Consider the following 18338-nt stretch of genomic DNA (forward strand, 5'->3'; position numbering starts at 1 on the left):
AGTCAGGCCAGACGTACTAAGGAACCTAAATATGGACTCAAGAATCTAACTGTAAGCTCCTGTTTTTGAAAACCTTAGCCTGTAAGTAGTGGGAATATTAGTAGCCAGAATACTGTTAAAAACATTGGAACTTGGCCAGGACACAAGGTTTAACACCTCAACATTTGTAAAAATGCCAGTGGCTCTTTATGACCAATTTTCTAGATCTTCAAAGACACTTTTGCCTTCAAGACCTTGCTGAGGGCACTGGTCTAGTCTGACTCAAAAGGAAGTCTGCTTCCTACTGACTTACCAAAATGATTTCCTGCAGCACCTTGTAATAAGCAAGCCTGACTCTGCTTAGCTTATGTGCTCAGATGAGATGAAAACCAGGCAGAGGTTTAATTAAGTTTACTCCGACTGTAATTTATACATAGCTCCATGTGAGCTTTCATAACTGTATAAAAGGGAGCTTCCCCTTAATAATTGTAATTATAGTTCTTAATATGTTTTACCTAATGCCTAAATAATTAAGAATACCGTTACAGTATAAGTTTCAGAATGAAAAAGTAATACAGTAGCCAGTCAATACCAGTTATTCCAGTGCAACACAATTCAAAAAATGCAGTTAGACAAGCTTAAAGTTGAAGTGCACCGAAAAGCCCTGAATTTGGTGGGGAGACACAAATCCATGGCCTTGTTTGACCTCCTACATGTTAGAAATACTGTATCACAAACATACTAGCCATAAGCTCAGATAAATCAAACAGACAACCAGAATGCATTTCAGATCATTTGAAATAGAAAACAAATATTTTTTTCCCCTTACTTGATTAACATTCCTTGATTTGGCAGCAATTCCAGATGAATCTTCCCTCCTTCTTGTGTTCTTAAATAGGCAAATTCCTCCAGCATATCAATGTCTGTAGAAAAGGTTCAGGACTTCATAGGGGGAAAAAAAATGATAAAACACAGATCTTCACAAAGCAATCTCACCAAAAAAAAATGAAGACTGAAGCAACACTATACCTGCTGAAAGACCAGCCAGAGATAAGGCAAAGTTATCTGTACCACACGGTTCTTTGATATACAAATAAAACATTGGTAGTTTAACACAGTGGTTCGCAACCTTTCCAGACTATTTTACCCCTTTCAGGAGTCTGATTTGTCTTGTTTACCCCCAAGTTACACCTCACTTAAAAACTACTTGCTTACAAAATCAGACATAAAAATACAAAAGTATCACTGCACACCATTACTGAAAAACTGACGACTTGCTCATTTTTACCATATAATTATAAAATCAACTGGAATATAAATATTGTACTTACATTTCAGGGTATAGTATGTAGAGCAGTATAAACAAGTCATTGGCTGTATGAAATTTTAGTTTGTACTGACTTTGTTAATGCTTTTTATGTTGCCTATTGTAAACCTAGGCAAATATAGATGAGTTGATGTACCCCCTAGAAGACCTCTACGTACTCCTAGGGATATGCATACCCTTGGTTGAGAACCACTGGTTTAAACAATCTTACCACGTTACTGAAGGCCTCCAAATATTTCACAGATATTTTTAAGGTACAGTGCACTCACACAAGTCAGGATCACCACATATGCACAAGACAGACAGAAAAGCTTTCTTTTTTCTGTGCAACATGGCATCAAAGTAAATGTAGTCAGACTGGGATTGAAAAGCAAGTGACGCCACATTGTATTGGTGCATACTAGCCCTTTTGCAACCATCGTCTTAACTTTTTCCCCCTCACCTCATTCTCTCTCTGTTTTGTGTGTTTTTTCTTCTTCAGATTTACCTTTTCTTCCTTCTCAATTCCTATGTCCTAATTCAGTGGTTTTCAACCTTTTTTTTTATTTGTGGACCCCTAAAAAATTTCAAATGGGGGTGATGACCCATTTGGAAATCTTAGACATAGTCTGCGGACCCCCTGGGGTCCACAGAACACAGGCTGAAAACCACTGCCCTCGTTTCTTCCCTTAACATCTCCCACAGTTGCTGCACAGAAGAACAAAATTTTAGTTAGGGGTCCACAACTGTAGTTAGACCCATCTCATTTAATAATTATTGCAATTAGATACCAGTCTAGTTATACACTTAGCTGACCGTATATGCATATACATACCTAATTTACGCACACATTTGACATTTGTATGCATAAATCAGACATAGTTTGTATGAATGTGCATACACCTAATTCTGAAAATATCACCCACCATCTGCAAACAGCTGCAAAGTGAAAGTGACAAGATTTTGGATCTCTGAGGCGTGGATAATTTTCACTTTGCTGCTCCCACCCAGGAGCATAGCTGAAAAACTCCAGCATAATGGCCCAGCGTAACTCCTGATTGTAATGGAAGTGCTGAGAGACTTATTTGTAAAGCACAAGCAACTGCCATTTTATTAAACTGAGGAGTGACAGCAACGTAGGGATGTATATTCTCCAGTACCAGCAGCAATCACACATCCATTTTATAGCCAGTTCTACTCTGATTTACACTTCATGCACTCCCACAGATTACAAAAGGTTTGCATGGCACATAAATAAATGCACAATTTGGTCTCTTGAGAAGGCAAATAAATATTTTCATAAATGACTATTCCTTACAACCTAATTGATGGTTTTAGATGACAGAGGATTCTGCATTGTATTTTGCTGCACGGATAGTTATTTAATAGGAAAAAGGATACTTGTAACATAGTTGAAAAAATTCTCATACTGGAAGTTTCCCTGCTGACAGATTTTGTTGATGGCTTTCAGGAACAAGTTCTCCCCCCTTGGCCATTCATGCTGAAGCAACACGATCACATGACCTAAAGCCATATCATCCCTGTTATCTGTGAAAGCTCTCAGCTATTAAAAAAGAAAAAAAGACTCACAGTGTATGAATCAGTAACATCACAACAGATTACTACACCCAGTGTCCAAAACTAACAGTGGTGGCCGAGACTACGCACTTATTAATCATTGCTGAAGCACAACAAGATACTGGGATGAGGGGGAGGGCAGCTAATTGTCGTTGAGGGTTGCTAGTATGGGGAAATGGGGAATTCAACTTCTCCTCTTAAGTTAGTCACTTCTGCCCATGCCAAATAGGAGCAGGAAAGAGGATACTAGTTCCCTCCCAATACAAAGTGCACAAACTGTCCCCTGGTACTAACATGTCACGTTTTCCTGGGTACAAAAAGCCTCAGTGGTCCCCCATCCAGCTGCCAAAACCTCTATCCATTCTGACTGCCAAATTAAATGAGTAGCACAAAAGATACTATCACCAAGATACTATACTAGATGTGGACAAGGAGGGGGCATTGCCACATAATTTCAGGAACAGTGCAGCATAATTTAGATCTAAGATGCGCATAGCATATGGAGCATTGACAATAACTTACCTTAAAACAAGCCAACAATAAATGGAGACAATATGGCATAATAGCTTTACTGGTACATGGCCAAAGTTTTAGATCAGAACCTGTAATAGAGAAATTATATTACATAATTATGCATGTCACATAATCCTATCATTTTGATTTAAAAGTCAGAATGGGAAAAAGGAGGCACAAACCTGCAGTTACCTAATCCCATGCCTCAATCAGAATGATTAAAATGTAAAGTAATTTTAAAAAGTCCGTCGTCTTATCTCCTTTCTTGTGCTAGGATTGTGTATTCTGCTACATAGTAAAATGACGTTGACGACAAGACGTTTACAAGATAAAGGAGGATAAGGAACACCATCTCTTTCCACAGTACTAATGTACAGTTTGTTTTCTTTAGGATATAGACAAGTATGTCCTAAAACTAAGCTGGGTGAAATGCTTAGAGTATTTTGTAATCAGGTTTGTCTGGTGATACTGGGTCAGAGTGAAACCAGTGTTCTCCCATTAACATCAGAGCTTTCACGCTACAATGCAACATAAGGAAAACTGTGAAAACTTAGTGCACATATAAGTGACTGAAACGGACATACAATATGCATATTGCAACATACTCCAGAGCAGAGCGTAAGGATTTTACTACAATCTACGTCACTGGGAATCTCACAATTCCTCCTCCACCCCAAAGGTATCTCTAGACAGCTGGTTGGAAGTAAAACCCAAAAAAATCCCAATACCTTTCCTGAATTTAGACTTCACTTTAGGCTGCTCCTCTTGTGTTTTACCCCCTTCTTGTATGGGAAGTACCATGTAGCACATCAGATCAAGTACTTTTTCACATGTCAACTACAAGAGAAAATATAAAAAGATAAATAATCCTGAGATTCTAAATTTAAAACAAAATCCAGATTTATCAGTAACAGAACAGTGAATTACAACTCTTGCAGTAGGCAGCAGAAATGGGAACACAGAAGATCTCTATCTAATAGAATTTATAATCTATAATGGGTTAGTGGACAAAGTAATCTAATTTGTCTGGACAAAGGGAAAAAGATGTCATATGAATTGATGAAATTACCCCCTTTAACAGTGGATGCTTAGTTCTTTCATAGTGTTTTTTACTTCAACAGTGCAAGAATAGTCCATTGGTAATTTAAAATAAATTTACTTTTAGAGTTCCAATTGTTTTCACTGTTTCTGGAAGTTTTTAATAAAAATAAGGCTTTTTCAGTCCCTGTTTAGAGAAGTTATTCCCCAAAAGTCAAAACTGCAATCTGATAGCACTGCAAAAATGCTGTAAACCCTAATTTATTGAGAAATAAAAGTGTACAAGAGGGATATATAATCAGATAAATCAATTTTAAAGAAACCTAAGGATTTCTAATGAAAAAGTTGTCTGTAGGGGAGGAAATATGGGCTAGTGGAGAGGGTGCAGGATGGGACTCAGGTGACCTGGGTTTTATTCTCAGCTTCATCACTGACCTGCCATGTGACCTCGGGCAAGTCACTTCAGAGCGCTCTCCTGCCAAAACTTCCACTCCCCATGAGCGGCAACGGCTTTGTCAGCAGGAGAGCACTCCTGCCGACAAAGCACTGTTCACACCGGCACTTGGGGGCGGGGGTGTGTGTGGTTTTTTTTTTAAACACTCCTAGACGACAAATGTTTTGGCGACAAAGTGCCAGTGTAGACAAAGCCTCAGTTTTTGGGACAGGGAATAATAGTGAATTTGTTCCCGGCATAGCACCCTGGGCCCCACGTTAACTGTGACCTCTATGCACTACTGTAGTAGTAACAATAATAAGGTATAAAACACATATTCCAAAGCTAAATTGCATTAAGAGGTCACGCCAAATAATATGATCCTCCAAGTCTGCTGAGTTGTCAGGTGGCAACTCTCTTCTGTGATCGTATTCCAAAAAGTAAGATTATGTTTCCAATAACCCGCTTCACCACCACCCAGAGATTCCCTCCACCCCAGCATACCCTTAATCACCTCCATGTGATCAGCGCTAAAAACTAAGGTGAAGCTAAGATGAAGCATATATGTCAACAATAAAAGTAAGAATCCCTAGACAAAGGCTGCAATTACAATTATCAAACCCACTGTTAAAGGAAGGTAATTCAAAATTAAGGTCAATTTAACAAGTAACTCCAACTCCAATTCACGGCTGCCAAACAGAACGCATTTCACATGATACACATTTGGCAGCTCTGTCATGCATTCAGGGAGCATGGGCAGAGATGCAGAGCCCTCCTGGTGTCAGGTGGCATGTCTGATCTCCTGCTGGGAGCAAGCTAGCTTGGAACCCCCAGGGAGGACTGGCAACTGGAGGGGAAGGACTGGGGAATTGGGGCCTGTACGCTGTACTTACTCTGTATTCTCCCAGGGCAAAGTGGCAAGTAGCTAACTGGAGAAGTGCTCTCTGATTCTCTAGTAGTGACCCTTGTCCTGTGATCTGCTGCTGAGAATGAGATCCTTGAAGAGCTGCTAAGTGATGTAGGCTGGTAACTGCTTTTTTATACTGACCCTTTCAAAAAAGTAATTAAAAAGAACATTAGACCTTCTCACACACAATTCATAAAGAAATAAAGGAGATAATCCTACCTTAGAAAGTCTCCAAAGCCGAGGTTATCCAAGTAGCGAAGATTTCACGTCATGCTAATTAAGCTATGACATAGTAAGAGAGGGGTTTGAATGGTACATTTGTGAGCTAGTGACAAGGGAAGATATAGGCCTAATTTTGAGAAAAATAAAAACAATGATTCTCTTTATATGTATTTAAATTGGATTTTTAATTAGATCTGTTTCAAATTAAAATTTGAATTTACAAACATGGTCTCAAGAGCTAACTAATCATTTATTTTGGAGCCATTTAAGTCCGCTGAAAAAGTCTGTTCACTATACTGGAATGGATCTGCACGAGTCAAGCATTGCATGTGTCTTCAGCTTTCATGGTATATGTTGCCCAAAACTGATTAAGATAAATTGTAATTTATTTCACTATTGGTAAAATAACTCTAGATCAAAGAAAACCTTATCTCTTTCTCTCCCTATCTTCTTGAATACACAGTTTTTGTACCTGTTTGATTGGAAGATTCTCTCTTGATTGCTAATTAGATATACAACTTGTCTGTAGTGGAAGGACAGATTTTAAGTTATTTAAAAATTAAAACCAGCCTATTTTATGGCATACTGCCTGAAGAACAGAGTGATTTGCTGAACAAACACTATACTGCAAGAGTGGGCAAGACTCCGGTCTTGTCTTCACTGCTGGGGTAAGTTGACCTAAGTTACACTACTCCAGCTGATTTTATACGAGCACATTTCACATTCCAAGTAACCCTAAACACTTTACAAAGCATATCACAAACACTCCGTAGACAAAGATGGCAGTCCTTGTGCCTGCCATGCCAACTCACCGTGTCGTGGGCATTAGAATGTCAGCCAAGATACGAGGGAGCTAGCTTGTAAACTGTTAGGAATGAGTCATGGGACCTTTTCCTTCTGTGGGGACCGCCACCCAGCAGGGGCAGACTTGCAGGGCCCCTAGGAAACACTACCAATGCCACCATGCCAAAAGCTAAAAAGTCATGTATTTCAAGACGTTTACCTTGCCCAAAGGCTTATGGACAAGATTTTATGGGAATCCCATTCTCGACAAGCCTCCAGCACACTGTAAAACTTTGCAGTGAGATGGAAGTAGATAATACTCAGTCCTGCCAGGTGTGCAGGGGATTGGACTAGATGACCTCTTGAGGTCCCTTCCAGTCCTACGATTCTATAAGTAGTACAGTACCAAGCAAGGAGTCAGCTCTCTTATCTAAGTGCCCTTCCAAGCAGAGGATTCGGCTGCATTTTTTAGCAAACCTCAGTCAAGTTTAACCTCATCACTCAAGGCCCACTCTAAGCAGTCTTAAGGGAAACCTGGGTACAGGGAAAGACCAAGAACTACTTTGTCAGGATGCTCTTAATCTCTCTTTTTTAAAAGATATTGTAATTTTCCATTTAAAATAGCAGGAATGACCAAAGCATGTGAAACTATTAGGTGACTTTCATTATATGTTTATTTACATTGAGATTGCCAAGAGAAAATTAAAAAACTTCTCCAAGAAAACCATTTCTAACAGCAAGAGACCAGCAAAATGCCCTGTGTCACTAAGGCCTAGTCTACACTTAAAAACTTATACTGGCATATCTATGTTGATTAGGAGTGTGATTTTTAAGTAACATAGCTATGCCAACATAAGTCAAGGAATAGATGCACTTATACGGATATAAAAGTGTTTTTTCCAGTATAGCTTATGTATCTTGGGGAACTGGAGTAAGCTATGCAGAAGTGTTCTTATGCCAGTATAAACTGCATCTACACTTGAAGAGTTTGCTGGTATAATTATACCGCTATAGATATGTCAGCAAAAAACATCTAGAGTCGACAAGGCCTCAGTCAACCAAAAATCAGATAAGTAAAGGAAAACACAGGACTGGTTGGTTTGAAACATTTTGAAATTTTGCATTCAAAATACAAGTAAATTAAGAAAATTGTGGGAGATATGGCTATTATTTTTATGACTATTATGTGTTCCTGTTTACTTGATCGTTGTTATGCTGTTGGCTAGATGATTCAAAGGTTCTTTCCTGCAGGAGTTCCCCTCACATCCCTCTGCAGGAAGGCAGGCAATGGCTTTAGAAAACCCAAACACCAGCACTTAACTGACAAAATAGGTGTTAATGCCTTTGAAGTTTTGTCTTTGACCAACCTGGACACAACAACTGATTTCAGAGGGAGGAGCTTCAGATGGGGCACATGGAACAAAGCACTATTAAGTAGATAAAAACCTGAGGCCCTGAGCTCAAGGGTGGGGCAGTGTCAGCAGGGAAGCAGATGAAACCCCAGTCCCCAGAAGACGACATACAGTAACTCCTCACTTAACGTCCTCCCGCTTAATGTTGTTTCAAAGTTATATCGCTGCTCCATTAGGGAACATGCTTGTTTAAAGTTGTACAATGCTCCCTTATAATGTTGTTTGGCTGCCTGCTCTCTCCACTGCTTGTAAGATTTTGTGGAAGAGCAGCGACTTTACATGGGAGCATTGCACAAGTTCCTCTTCTCCACCTCCTCCCCCTCAACTCCCAGCGCTTCCCTGCTGCCAAACAGCTGTTTGGCGGCACTTAGGACTTCCTGGGAGGGAGGGGAAGGAGCGGGGAAGTGCTGCGTCTCCACTCCTTCCCCTCCCTCGCAGAAAGTCCTAAGCGCTGCCAAACAGCTGTTTGGCAGCAGGGACGCACTGGGAGTGAGGGGGAGGAGCAGGGACGCGCCACGTCTCTGCTTCTCCCCCTCCCTCCCAGAAAGTCTTAAGTGCCGCCAAACAGCTGTTTGGCAATGCATAGGATTTTCTGGGAGGGGGGGAAAAAAGAAGCGGGGATGCAGCATGCTCCAGAGAGGAGGTGGGAAGAGGTGGGCCTGGAGTGGAGCAGGGATGGAAGAGGCGGGCCTGGAGCATCCCCCAGCAGAGTCATCCCCCAGCAGAGTCTCCGTGTAAGCTGCCACTGATGCTGTGAAGGTGCTTCCTAGCATCAGTGCCTGCAGCGGGCTGTACCTGTGTGGGGTAAGCCAGGGGCACTTCCCAACCACAGTACAGTACAGTATATAATGCCTTTTGTCTGCCCCCCAAAAATTTCCTTGGAACCTAATCCTCCACATTTACATTAAATCTTATGGGGAAATTGGATTCGTTTAACTTTGTTTCACTTTAAAGTTGCATATTTCAGGAACATAACTACAAGGTTAAGTGAGGAGTTACTGTACCTGAGATGTATGGGCTTTCCCCAAGTGTAGCCTAGCAAATACAGCACTGGACTAGGATTCATGAGACCTGGGTTCTAGTCCCCGTTCTACTACTAGTCTGTGGGGTAACCTTGGCCAAGTCACGTCACCCTTCTGGGCCTCTGTTTCCCCAACTGAAAAATGGGGATAATGATATTGACCTCCTTCACAAAGTTCTTTGGGATCTACTGATGAAAGATGCTTTATAAGAGGTAGGTGGTATTATTTTTATTTAATATTAGGTCAGATATATGCATATAAGCCTTTTGTTGTTTACCCTTTTTTTATTCTGATTGCTATGTTCTTATGGATAAATAATTTTTTTTTTTTTTTTTGAAGGCAGCGCTCAGAGTGATTGAATTTACCTACTGTTCACAGCTTCCAAAAGGAAGTCTCTTGCATGTGCCAAACCCAGCTGGGCCTGCTAAGGAAACAGCTGATAGACAGGGGTGCTTGTAGGCCAGGAATCTGCTCTGTGGGTAGGAGAATTGAGGGATTCCACCTTGAGAGGAGTGAAGAAACAGGGCCTGCTACTTGAAAGGGTGCACTAGAGAGAAATGTAGGAGGGATCAAAGATGCAGCTAACCATGACACAAATCCATTAGGTCAAAAGGCTATTCAAAAGTCTAAGTCTCATTCTTTCATTTACCTGGTAAATGATCATATCCGTGAGGAAGATACGTAACCAAAGCCAAGTATCTGTCTTCCATGACAAGCAAATTCTTGTGAATTCTGTGTAAACAATCAGAAAGTAGTCTTAAGGATGGGAGGGGAAGTATTGCAAAGCTTTGGTTTGAAAGGCATCTAATAATAAAACTGAAAAATAGTAAGACTGAACAAAAACATTTCCAACATAGGACAATTTCTAATCCACCATTTTTCTATTTATCATGCTGTTCTTCAGGACCAAAGTATTCAACATACCTAAATAGAGCTAACTGGTACTATTTGTAAGATGAAGTATTTTTTCAAACAATATAAGACAAATAAAAACCACATTATAATTAGAAAAGAAAAGACCCAGTAACTATCTTCATAGAAACAAATTGCTGGGGAAATTATCTGTTACATGCAAATCTTCAGGAGGTTACTAGCAACACCCCCACAACACCTAAGGTTTTGGTATCCATTCGGTACTATGTTCTCCCATTTCTCCTTCTTTTCTACTACCACCTATGTGCTACCTTAGTAAAAGCTGCTTTCAAGGAAAGGCAAGTGAAGAAATACAGAAGTATGGACGATACTAAAAATCAACACATAAACCAAATTCCAAGATAATTGATAAGGCTTCTTATCTCAATTCCCAATCTCAAACCATCCAGACTTCCAAAATAGAGGGTAATTTCAGAAATACCTGAACTGTATTTTAACAGTAAAACAATTCTGCTCTAACAAGGAAACATACACAGAAAACACCTGCAATCATCCTTACCTTTATCGAGTGATTCCAGAGAATAAAGAAGCTCCCAGCTCTCTCTTGCCAATTTAAAGCTCTCTAGTACTTCAACAGAGTTTGCAAGGTCTGTCTTATTTATTGTGATGTGACGACTTCTCCCCTTCCCAGAAGGGTCTTCATCATCCGAACTCTGCTTAAGGATCAGTATAGACAAAACATTTCGCTCTCTTTAATTAAATGTTTTTCAAAGGAATCTTATGGAACTTCTGCAACATTGCGTATAAGCTTCAAAACAAACAATCCCAGTGCAAATATCTTCAGAATAGACTTTTCACTATTTCTATGCTTAGAATTAATTATATGTTAAATATTACTAACTCCTTTAGCAAAAAGAAATGAAAAATAGTGGAAAAATTTGATATTTTACTCTAAAAATAAGCTATCGAGACCCTGAGTGCTATGTCATCATAAATGGTCAAATTGTGGTATTGTTATCCAGATTGAACTAGAATAATTTATTATTCAAGTAAGATCTTAAACTTCTCAGTCAATCCAAAACCATCATGGCATACTGCAAATCCCATGTAATTCTTCTAAAATGTGTACTTTTACCAACAATGTAATTCCATATTTGCATATTTTGGTCATGAACAGAAATTCCTAATGTTCTAAATTCCAAACGCGGTACCATTTCTATTAAGAATTGAACAGTCTAAAGGAGTTACCATTGTCTTCTCTCTTCCTTCTGCAAGTTTCCTCTTTTTATGTATGTGCTTGTTGCGATCAATATCTGTATCACCATAGACACTGGACACATCCTCAAGGAGAACCAGCGGAACTTGGTTTGGAGCATTTGGCCCTACATTTAAAAAAAATAAATTAAGACTTGCTTTACACTGAACTGAATGACTATTTGCCTGCTTCAAATGTTTTCATTCACACATGTTGTGCAGAACAATTAGAAAGTAATTCAACGAATTGTGTCAATGTTTAAAATACCCTGATAATGATAAACTTGCTTTGAAGGGAGCCATATCTTAGAGGTCATGAATCCTCTGCCAGAAGTCATGGTGAATTGCTCAAAGCTGTCAGAAAATCTTGGAACCCCTTTTTAAGGGAGCAGTCACAAGATATGTAAGAGTTTTAAGTCTTTTGTCTCCAAGCATCATTTACTTTCAACTAAAAGCAATCATTAAATAACGCCAGTCATTTGTTCCATTTGGCCAACAGCCTAAAAGCAACAACCAAAGAAAAATTCCGAAAGAACTCTTTACGGGAAAATGGAGCAGAGCCTTGACAGCCACTGAAGCCTGAAAAGAGGAACGCAGTTGTTTTACCACAAGATTTTCAAGTGTAACTTGCTTATGGACTGCTCCTGCTGACTTCAGATATGTGGGATCAAACTTTTAGCTGGCTGCCAAAGTCCACTACCCCTTCCCATGACCATACCTCCAAAGAAGCTTAGTTGTGGGTAAAGAATAAGAATGGAAGTCAAAAGATCTGATTTCTACTTCCAACTGTGCCACAAACTTTCTGTGTGATCCTGGGCAAATCACTTAAGGTCTTGGTGCTTAAGTTTAGTTATCTGTAAAACGGAGATAGGGAAGTATTATCTCCATGTGCCATAGTGTGCTGCCAGTATTTAGAAAGGGGAACCCCAAAAGTGTTTCATTCCTTAACCTACCCCAAAAAACCCCAGTGTATTAGGGGTTTGCATGCTTGCAGAGAGAAGGAAGACTGAATAGGAAATCTATTTCTCTGTCATCCCATTTAAAATCTTTGTCTGCCAAGAAAGGAGGCGATGCATCATCAAACATAAAATGAATATCCTGAAAGTATGTCAACCAAAGCATTGATTACTGCCCAAGCCCGCAGACAGCCTGAGAGCTTATGAGAGACATGTGAATTTCCTCACTCATCTCATAAACCTCCATCCAACCCCGTGAAATAGAGATGATTACTTACAAGTAATCGTTGTTCACTGAAGATCTACATCTCAACAGATGCCACCCCAGTCCATGCACCTGGTGAGAATTCTCATAGATGGAGGTTGAGAGCTGTTGGATCCAGCAGGAGACATCTTGTGCCTCCCTTGCTGAAACATGTAGGCTCTCTTCCTTGTTTCTATAGCCAGTTCCTTTCTAAAAAAGGAGGAGAAAAACCCCCAGTGACGCAGGTAACACCCATGGCACTGCACTCCACCGGTATTTGATGGCACAGCAGAAATCAACAAGAGATGTCACAAAAATATATTACTGAGCTCAGGAACTGACACAGTAGTACCAGAAAGGATGTGAGAGTGAAGCACAGTGCTCAAGGCTTGCATCAAGTTGGGGGAGAGAACGCAGTCCCTCAGGAGTTCCTTCACCAACTCTTCTCAGATAGGATGTGACTGTAGAAGCATAAGTAACTCATCAAGGGCAGCACAAGATGTCCCCCATTGGATCCAACAGGCTCAGAATCTTGAAACTACTGAGTTCCTGTCAGACCCACCCGCAGTAACACAAACCCAAGAGGTGAAGTCTAACAACACTGGTATGGTCAGTGCAGAATTATCCCCACTTTGCAGACTAGGAAACTGTGGCCTAGTGAGGGTAAGTGACTTGGCCAATGTCATAGGAAATGCTGTACTAACTAGATCAGACAAATGATTCACCTAGCCCAGTATCCTGACACAATTAGTGAAATGTGCCAGGTTCTTCAGAGAAAGGTGTAAATCCCCTTTGATGTAAGTTTCTTCAATAACCTGCCCACGTAGGATCATTCTTCCTAACCCCAACCTGCTAGATTACATCCCATGAATACAAAACATGAAGGTTTATATTTCTTATCCATTTTTATTCTAGCTAAGTGTTGCTGCAGAGGTTATTTGTGTAAATGTCTAATTCTCTCTTGAACCCTACTAAACTCTACTCCAAGGAGGCTCCTTGGGGACTCATTCTGTGCTTCTCACCTGCTTGGAAGGCCCAGGGCAGTACCATCTCTTCCACACAAGAAGCAGCAGGGCTTGGCCTGCTCCTCTCCCCACCTAGAAAAGGCTGTTCCCGAGGATCCGGCTCTATGTCACTCCTCAAATCGCTTACCCCTGACATCAAGGAGCTCCTGGGAGGACTCAACTCTGACATACCTAGGTTTCTATGAGGTTGTCCATCACTGTGGTATCTGAGCACCTTCCATGAAAAGCAAACAAACAAGCCCCCCTATAAAAAAAGGTCTCTTTTGCAACACAGCTGGCAAGAACAATCTTAAGGTATTAGAGTGGCCTTTACTACTAGTACAACTATGACAGAATATATCCATGTCCACACCCTACATACAAGTGTAATAATCTTTGTACAAAGTACACCTTGTGAGGTATCATTTGAAAACGTGTAATTCGCTGGTCATTATTGTCCTGATAAAATATGTGTGACAACATTGTATGCAAAGTTATAAGATTCCACTGTAGGGTGTTAGTAACACATTCCAAACTGAGGTTGGCAAACTATTCTCTCTCAAACACAGGGATGTATGCTCTGCTTAATTTGCATTTAAGCAGTAAACAGAGTCATCAAGCAAGAAGAGAAATAAAAGAAGCTGGGAACATCCTTCCCCATAAACTTTGTGTCTGCTGGTACCCAGCTCGAAACGTTTTTCAATGGCGGAAATGAAACTATAAAAAAGGAGGGGCAAAAACCCCAAGACACCCCCTCTCTCTCCCTGCCCATCGCATCAAAAATTACTTAGTCAAGTTAGATGTCTTCAAATCACCAGGGCCTGATGAAATGCATCCTAGAATACTCAAGGGGCTGACCGAGGAGATATCTGAGCCATTAGCAGTTATCTTTGAAAAGTCGTGGAAGACAGGAGACATTCCAGAAGACTGGAAAAGGACAAATATAGTGCCCATCTATAAAAAGGGAAATATGGACAACCTGGGGAATTACAGACCAGTCAGCTTAACTTCTATACCCAGTAAGCAATCAATTTGCAAACACCTAGAAGATAATTAGGTGATAAACAACAGTCAGCATGGATTTGTCAAGAACAAATTGTATCAAACCAACCCGATAGCTTTCTTTGACAGGGTAACAAGCCTTGTGGATAGGGGGGAAGGAGCAGATGTGATTTATCTTGATTTTAGTAAGGCTTTTGACACCATCTCACATGACCTTCTCCTAAACAAACTAGGGAACTACAACCTAGATGGAGCTACTCTAAGGGGGGGTGCATAAACTGGTTGGAAAATTGTTCCCAGAGCGTAGTTATCAATGGTTCACAGTCATGCTGGAAGGGCATTATGAGTGGGGTCCTGCAGGGATGGGTTCTGGGTCCGATTCTGTTCCATATCTTCATCAATGATTTAGATAATGGCATAGAGAGTACACTTATAAAGTTTGAGGATGATACCAAGCTGGGAGGGGTTGCAAGTACTTTGGAGGATAGGATTAAAATTCAAAATGATCTGAACAAACTGGAGAAATGGTCTGAAGTAAATAGGATGAAATTCAATAAGGACAAATGCAAAGTACTCCACTAAGGAAGGAACAATCAGTTGCACACATACAAAATGGAAAATGACTGCCTAGGTAGGAGTACTGTGGAAAGAGATCTGGGGGTCATAGTGGATCACAAGCTAAATATGAGTCAACAGTGTAACGCTGCTGCAAAAAAAGCAAACATTCTGGGATGTATTAACAGGAGTATTGTAAGCAAGACACAAGAAGTAATTCTTCTGCTCTACTCCACGCTGATTAGGCCTCAACTGGAGTATTGTGTCCAGATCTGGGTGCCACATTTCAGGAAAGATGTGGACAAATTGGAGAAAGTCCAGAGAAGAGCACCAAAAATGATTAAAGGTCTAACAAACATGACCTATGAGGGAAGACTGAAAGAATTGGGTTTGTTTAGTCTGGAGAAGAGAAGACTGAGAGGGGGACATGATAACAGTTTTCAAGTACATAAAAGGTTGTTACAAGGAGGAGTGAGAAAAATTGTTGTTCTTAATCTGAGGATAGGACAAGAAGCAATGGGCTTAAATTGCAGCAAGCGTGGTTTAAGTTGGACATTTGGAAAAACTTCCTAACTGTCAGAGTAGTTAAGCATTGGAATAAATTGCCTAGGGAGGTGGTGGAATCTCCATCATTGGGGATTTTTAAAAGCAGGTTGGACAAACACCTGTCAGGGATGGTCTAGTCCAGTGGTTCCCAAACTTGTTCCGCCACTTGTGCAAGGAAAGCCCCTGGCAGGCCGTGCGTGTTTGTTTACCTGCTGCGTCCGCAGGTTTGGCTGATCGCGGCTCCCAGTGGCCGCGGTTCGCTGCTCCAGGTCAATGGGGGCTGCATTCCGCAGCGCACGCTGAGGGACATACTGGCCGCTGCTTCCCACAGCCCCCATTGGCCTGGAGCAGCGATCCGCAGCCACTGGGAGCCGCGATCGGCCAAACCTGCAGACGTGGCAGGTAAACAAACCAGCCCAGCCTGCCAGGGGCTTTCCCTGCACAAGCGGCGGAACAAGTTTGGGAACCACTGCTCTAGAGAATACTTAGTCCTGCCTTGAGTGCAGGGGACTGGACTAGATGACCTCTTGAGGTCCCTTCCAGTTCTATGATTCAAGGCACCTGAAGCAACAAAGGACAGATTCGCTGGATTCTGGGAGAATGGGTCCTGGCTTGATTTATTACTATAGCTTACTTTATGTAAAGCTGTTAAGAAATTCTAGATTGTGCTGTATTGTATATGTAATTACTTAAATAGTTTATAATATCAAGCAAGAGTCCAGAATGAAAGTCATAAGTACAATTAGAGACAATTTAAATTGGACTTTCAGCATTAACTATACGTTTCCTGACTTATGAGTGCCCCGTTTTTCAATATTAATAGACATTAATATTTGCAAGGAATCTCTTTGGGATTAAAGGAAACAGGAGGGAATAAACATTGCTAATGGGACTTGTAAAATCCTTCATATGAAGCAAATAGCTTGATAACTCCCAAACACAGCCTTTCAAAAACCACTCAAACCAGGGCTTAAACCATCTCCTTCAGCTTTGGGGCCATGTCGAAGAATTTAGATCAATCCAAGCACAAGCAATTCAGAGCACCCTGATTTTTCTGAGATACTCTAGCTTTAGATTTGAGTGAGGGGGGAAACATAGCAAGATTCACATTTTAAACACTCAACTTTTAAATTACTTTAAAAAAATTAACATTTTTCTTCAAGGCCATCTTATTCCCTAAACCAGAATGAGCTATATAAAACAAGCCACATTTGAAGTTTTTAGCTTCAGCTTTTATTGAATTATGCATAAGCAAATTTTCTCAATAGGCCATTTGGAGGAAAATATTATTCATGTGTTGATAACTCGAACAGCTCAACTGATTTTGTGCAAGTTTTCCAACTCATCTCTGGACCAAAAGCAAACTGGAAATTTTCAGCTCCAAGAAAGTAAGTTTGATGATAATATGAGCAATAGTAAAAATAGAAGAGAGAGACTGAATGCAAGCTGGAACTCAGCCTTAAATACAGCATTAGAAGATATGCCAGATACAACCCACAGGTAGAGATTTAGGCTAAGACATTTACCTTTAGAGGAAATAATTTCTAAAGCTTAAAACAGCAGTTCCAGAAAGGTTTTTATATTGTTTGTATCTGAAAGATCTTTACTCATTAGTGTTTTAAAAACTAACCTTGGAAGAGAGATGGCTGGATGCTGCTGACATACTGGAATGCATTCTTAAAGAAGACCAACATTGTGGAATACACTACTTGATTCTTATACTTAGCATGGGCTTCATTATCAAAATTACTGATGTATCTGCAGAGGTCTTTCATTCTGTGTAAAATATCACCAAAACTTCTAAAGGGTAAGAGACAATCAAAGAATACAATACATTACGAAGACTTCTAAAGTCAAGAAAAGCAAATGAAAATACACATTTCAAATTTAGTAGTAGTTTGGGGAGTGGGAAGGTGAGGAAAAGGATGTCAGCATCTAGCACTTGCTGCCCTAGGAGGAAATACAATGTATTCAGCAGACCACCAGACAAAATTACTGAGCAGCAGTCAAAGATCCAGATAATTTTGGGGCTTGCATTTCCTTGGAAAAACTGAGAAGTCTTCCCTCTTACCAGACCAGTTAAGAGGGATACTCTACACGGGAGAGGGGGAGTGGGGGGGAGAAAGAATTGATCTAAGTTACGCAACTTCAGCTACATGAACAACATAGCTGAAGTCGACGTACTTAGATCCACTCACCGTGGTGAGTCAACTGCTGCCGCTCCCCCATCGACTCCGCCTGTGCCTCTCGCGGAGCTGGAGTACAGGAGTCGATGGGAGAGCGCTCGGGGGTCAATTTATCGCGTCTAGACTAGAGGCAATAAATTGATCCCCGCTGGCTCGATCGCTGCCCACCAATCCGGCGGGTAGTGTAGACATACCCTTAGAGACAAGTGAAGAAAACATAAGCTTTGCCTATACCAGTAAATCATGCAACGTGGACAACAAGCAACAGTTGAAGGTGAACTGATGCAGAACACAGTTTAATGCGAGTGTAAGCAAGGGCAAACGCACCGTCTAAATATGGTGTTGAATGCAGTTTGTTCTAGTCTACGCTTGCAATTCAGTGTTCCTGCCTTGGGAATGTTAATGAAGACGTTCAGCTGCATTCACTGCTGACGTCCGTCATCACCAACCTAATAGTTTTGTTAGCGTAGACCAGGCTCCTGAGTCAATCCTTGTGTGGCCAATGTTTACAGAGGCTCAACAGGC

The 18338-nt window shown here is 40.8% G+C and overlaps 1 protein-coding gene across 6 annotated transcripts in view; it reads right to left on the reverse strand.

The window, feature by feature from the left end:
* INTS10 (integrator complex subunit 10) overlaps nt 1-18338 on the reverse strand; it is a 45494-nt gene that overhangs the window by 11445 nt on the left and 15711 nt on the right. For 2 of the 6 annotated variants that reach the window (XM_077814861.1, XM_077814858.1), the window contains exons 8-16: nt 17258-17427; nt 11315-11448; nt 10626-10779; nt 9843-9925; nt 5741-5896; nt 4105-4213; nt 3386-3465; nt 2687-2849; nt 809-902 (exon numbers count right to left, since the gene is read on the reverse strand). In XM_077814861.1, coding sequence (XP_077670987.1) covers nt 809-902; nt 2687-2849; nt 3386-3465; nt 4105-4213; nt 5741-5896; nt 9843-9925; nt 10626-10779; nt 11315-11448; nt 17258-17427 — 1143 coding nt within the window. Of the gene's footprint in view, nt 1-808; nt 903-2686; nt 2850-3385; nt 3466-4104; nt 4214-5740; nt 5897-9842; nt 9926-10625; nt 10792-11314; nt 11449-17257; nt 17428-18338 lie in introns of all 6 variants that reach the window. The other 4 variants (XM_077814860.1, XM_077814857.1, XM_077814859.1 and 1 more) reach the window with 2 other exon arrangements.

Source organism: Eretmochelys imbricata, chromosome 4 (assembly GCF_965152235.1).
Source record: "Eretmochelys imbricata isolate rEreImb1 chromosome 4, rEreImb1.hap1, whole genome shotgun sequence".
Taxonomy (NCBI): Eukaryota; Metazoa; Chordata; order Testudines; family Cheloniidae; genus Eretmochelys; species Eretmochelys imbricata.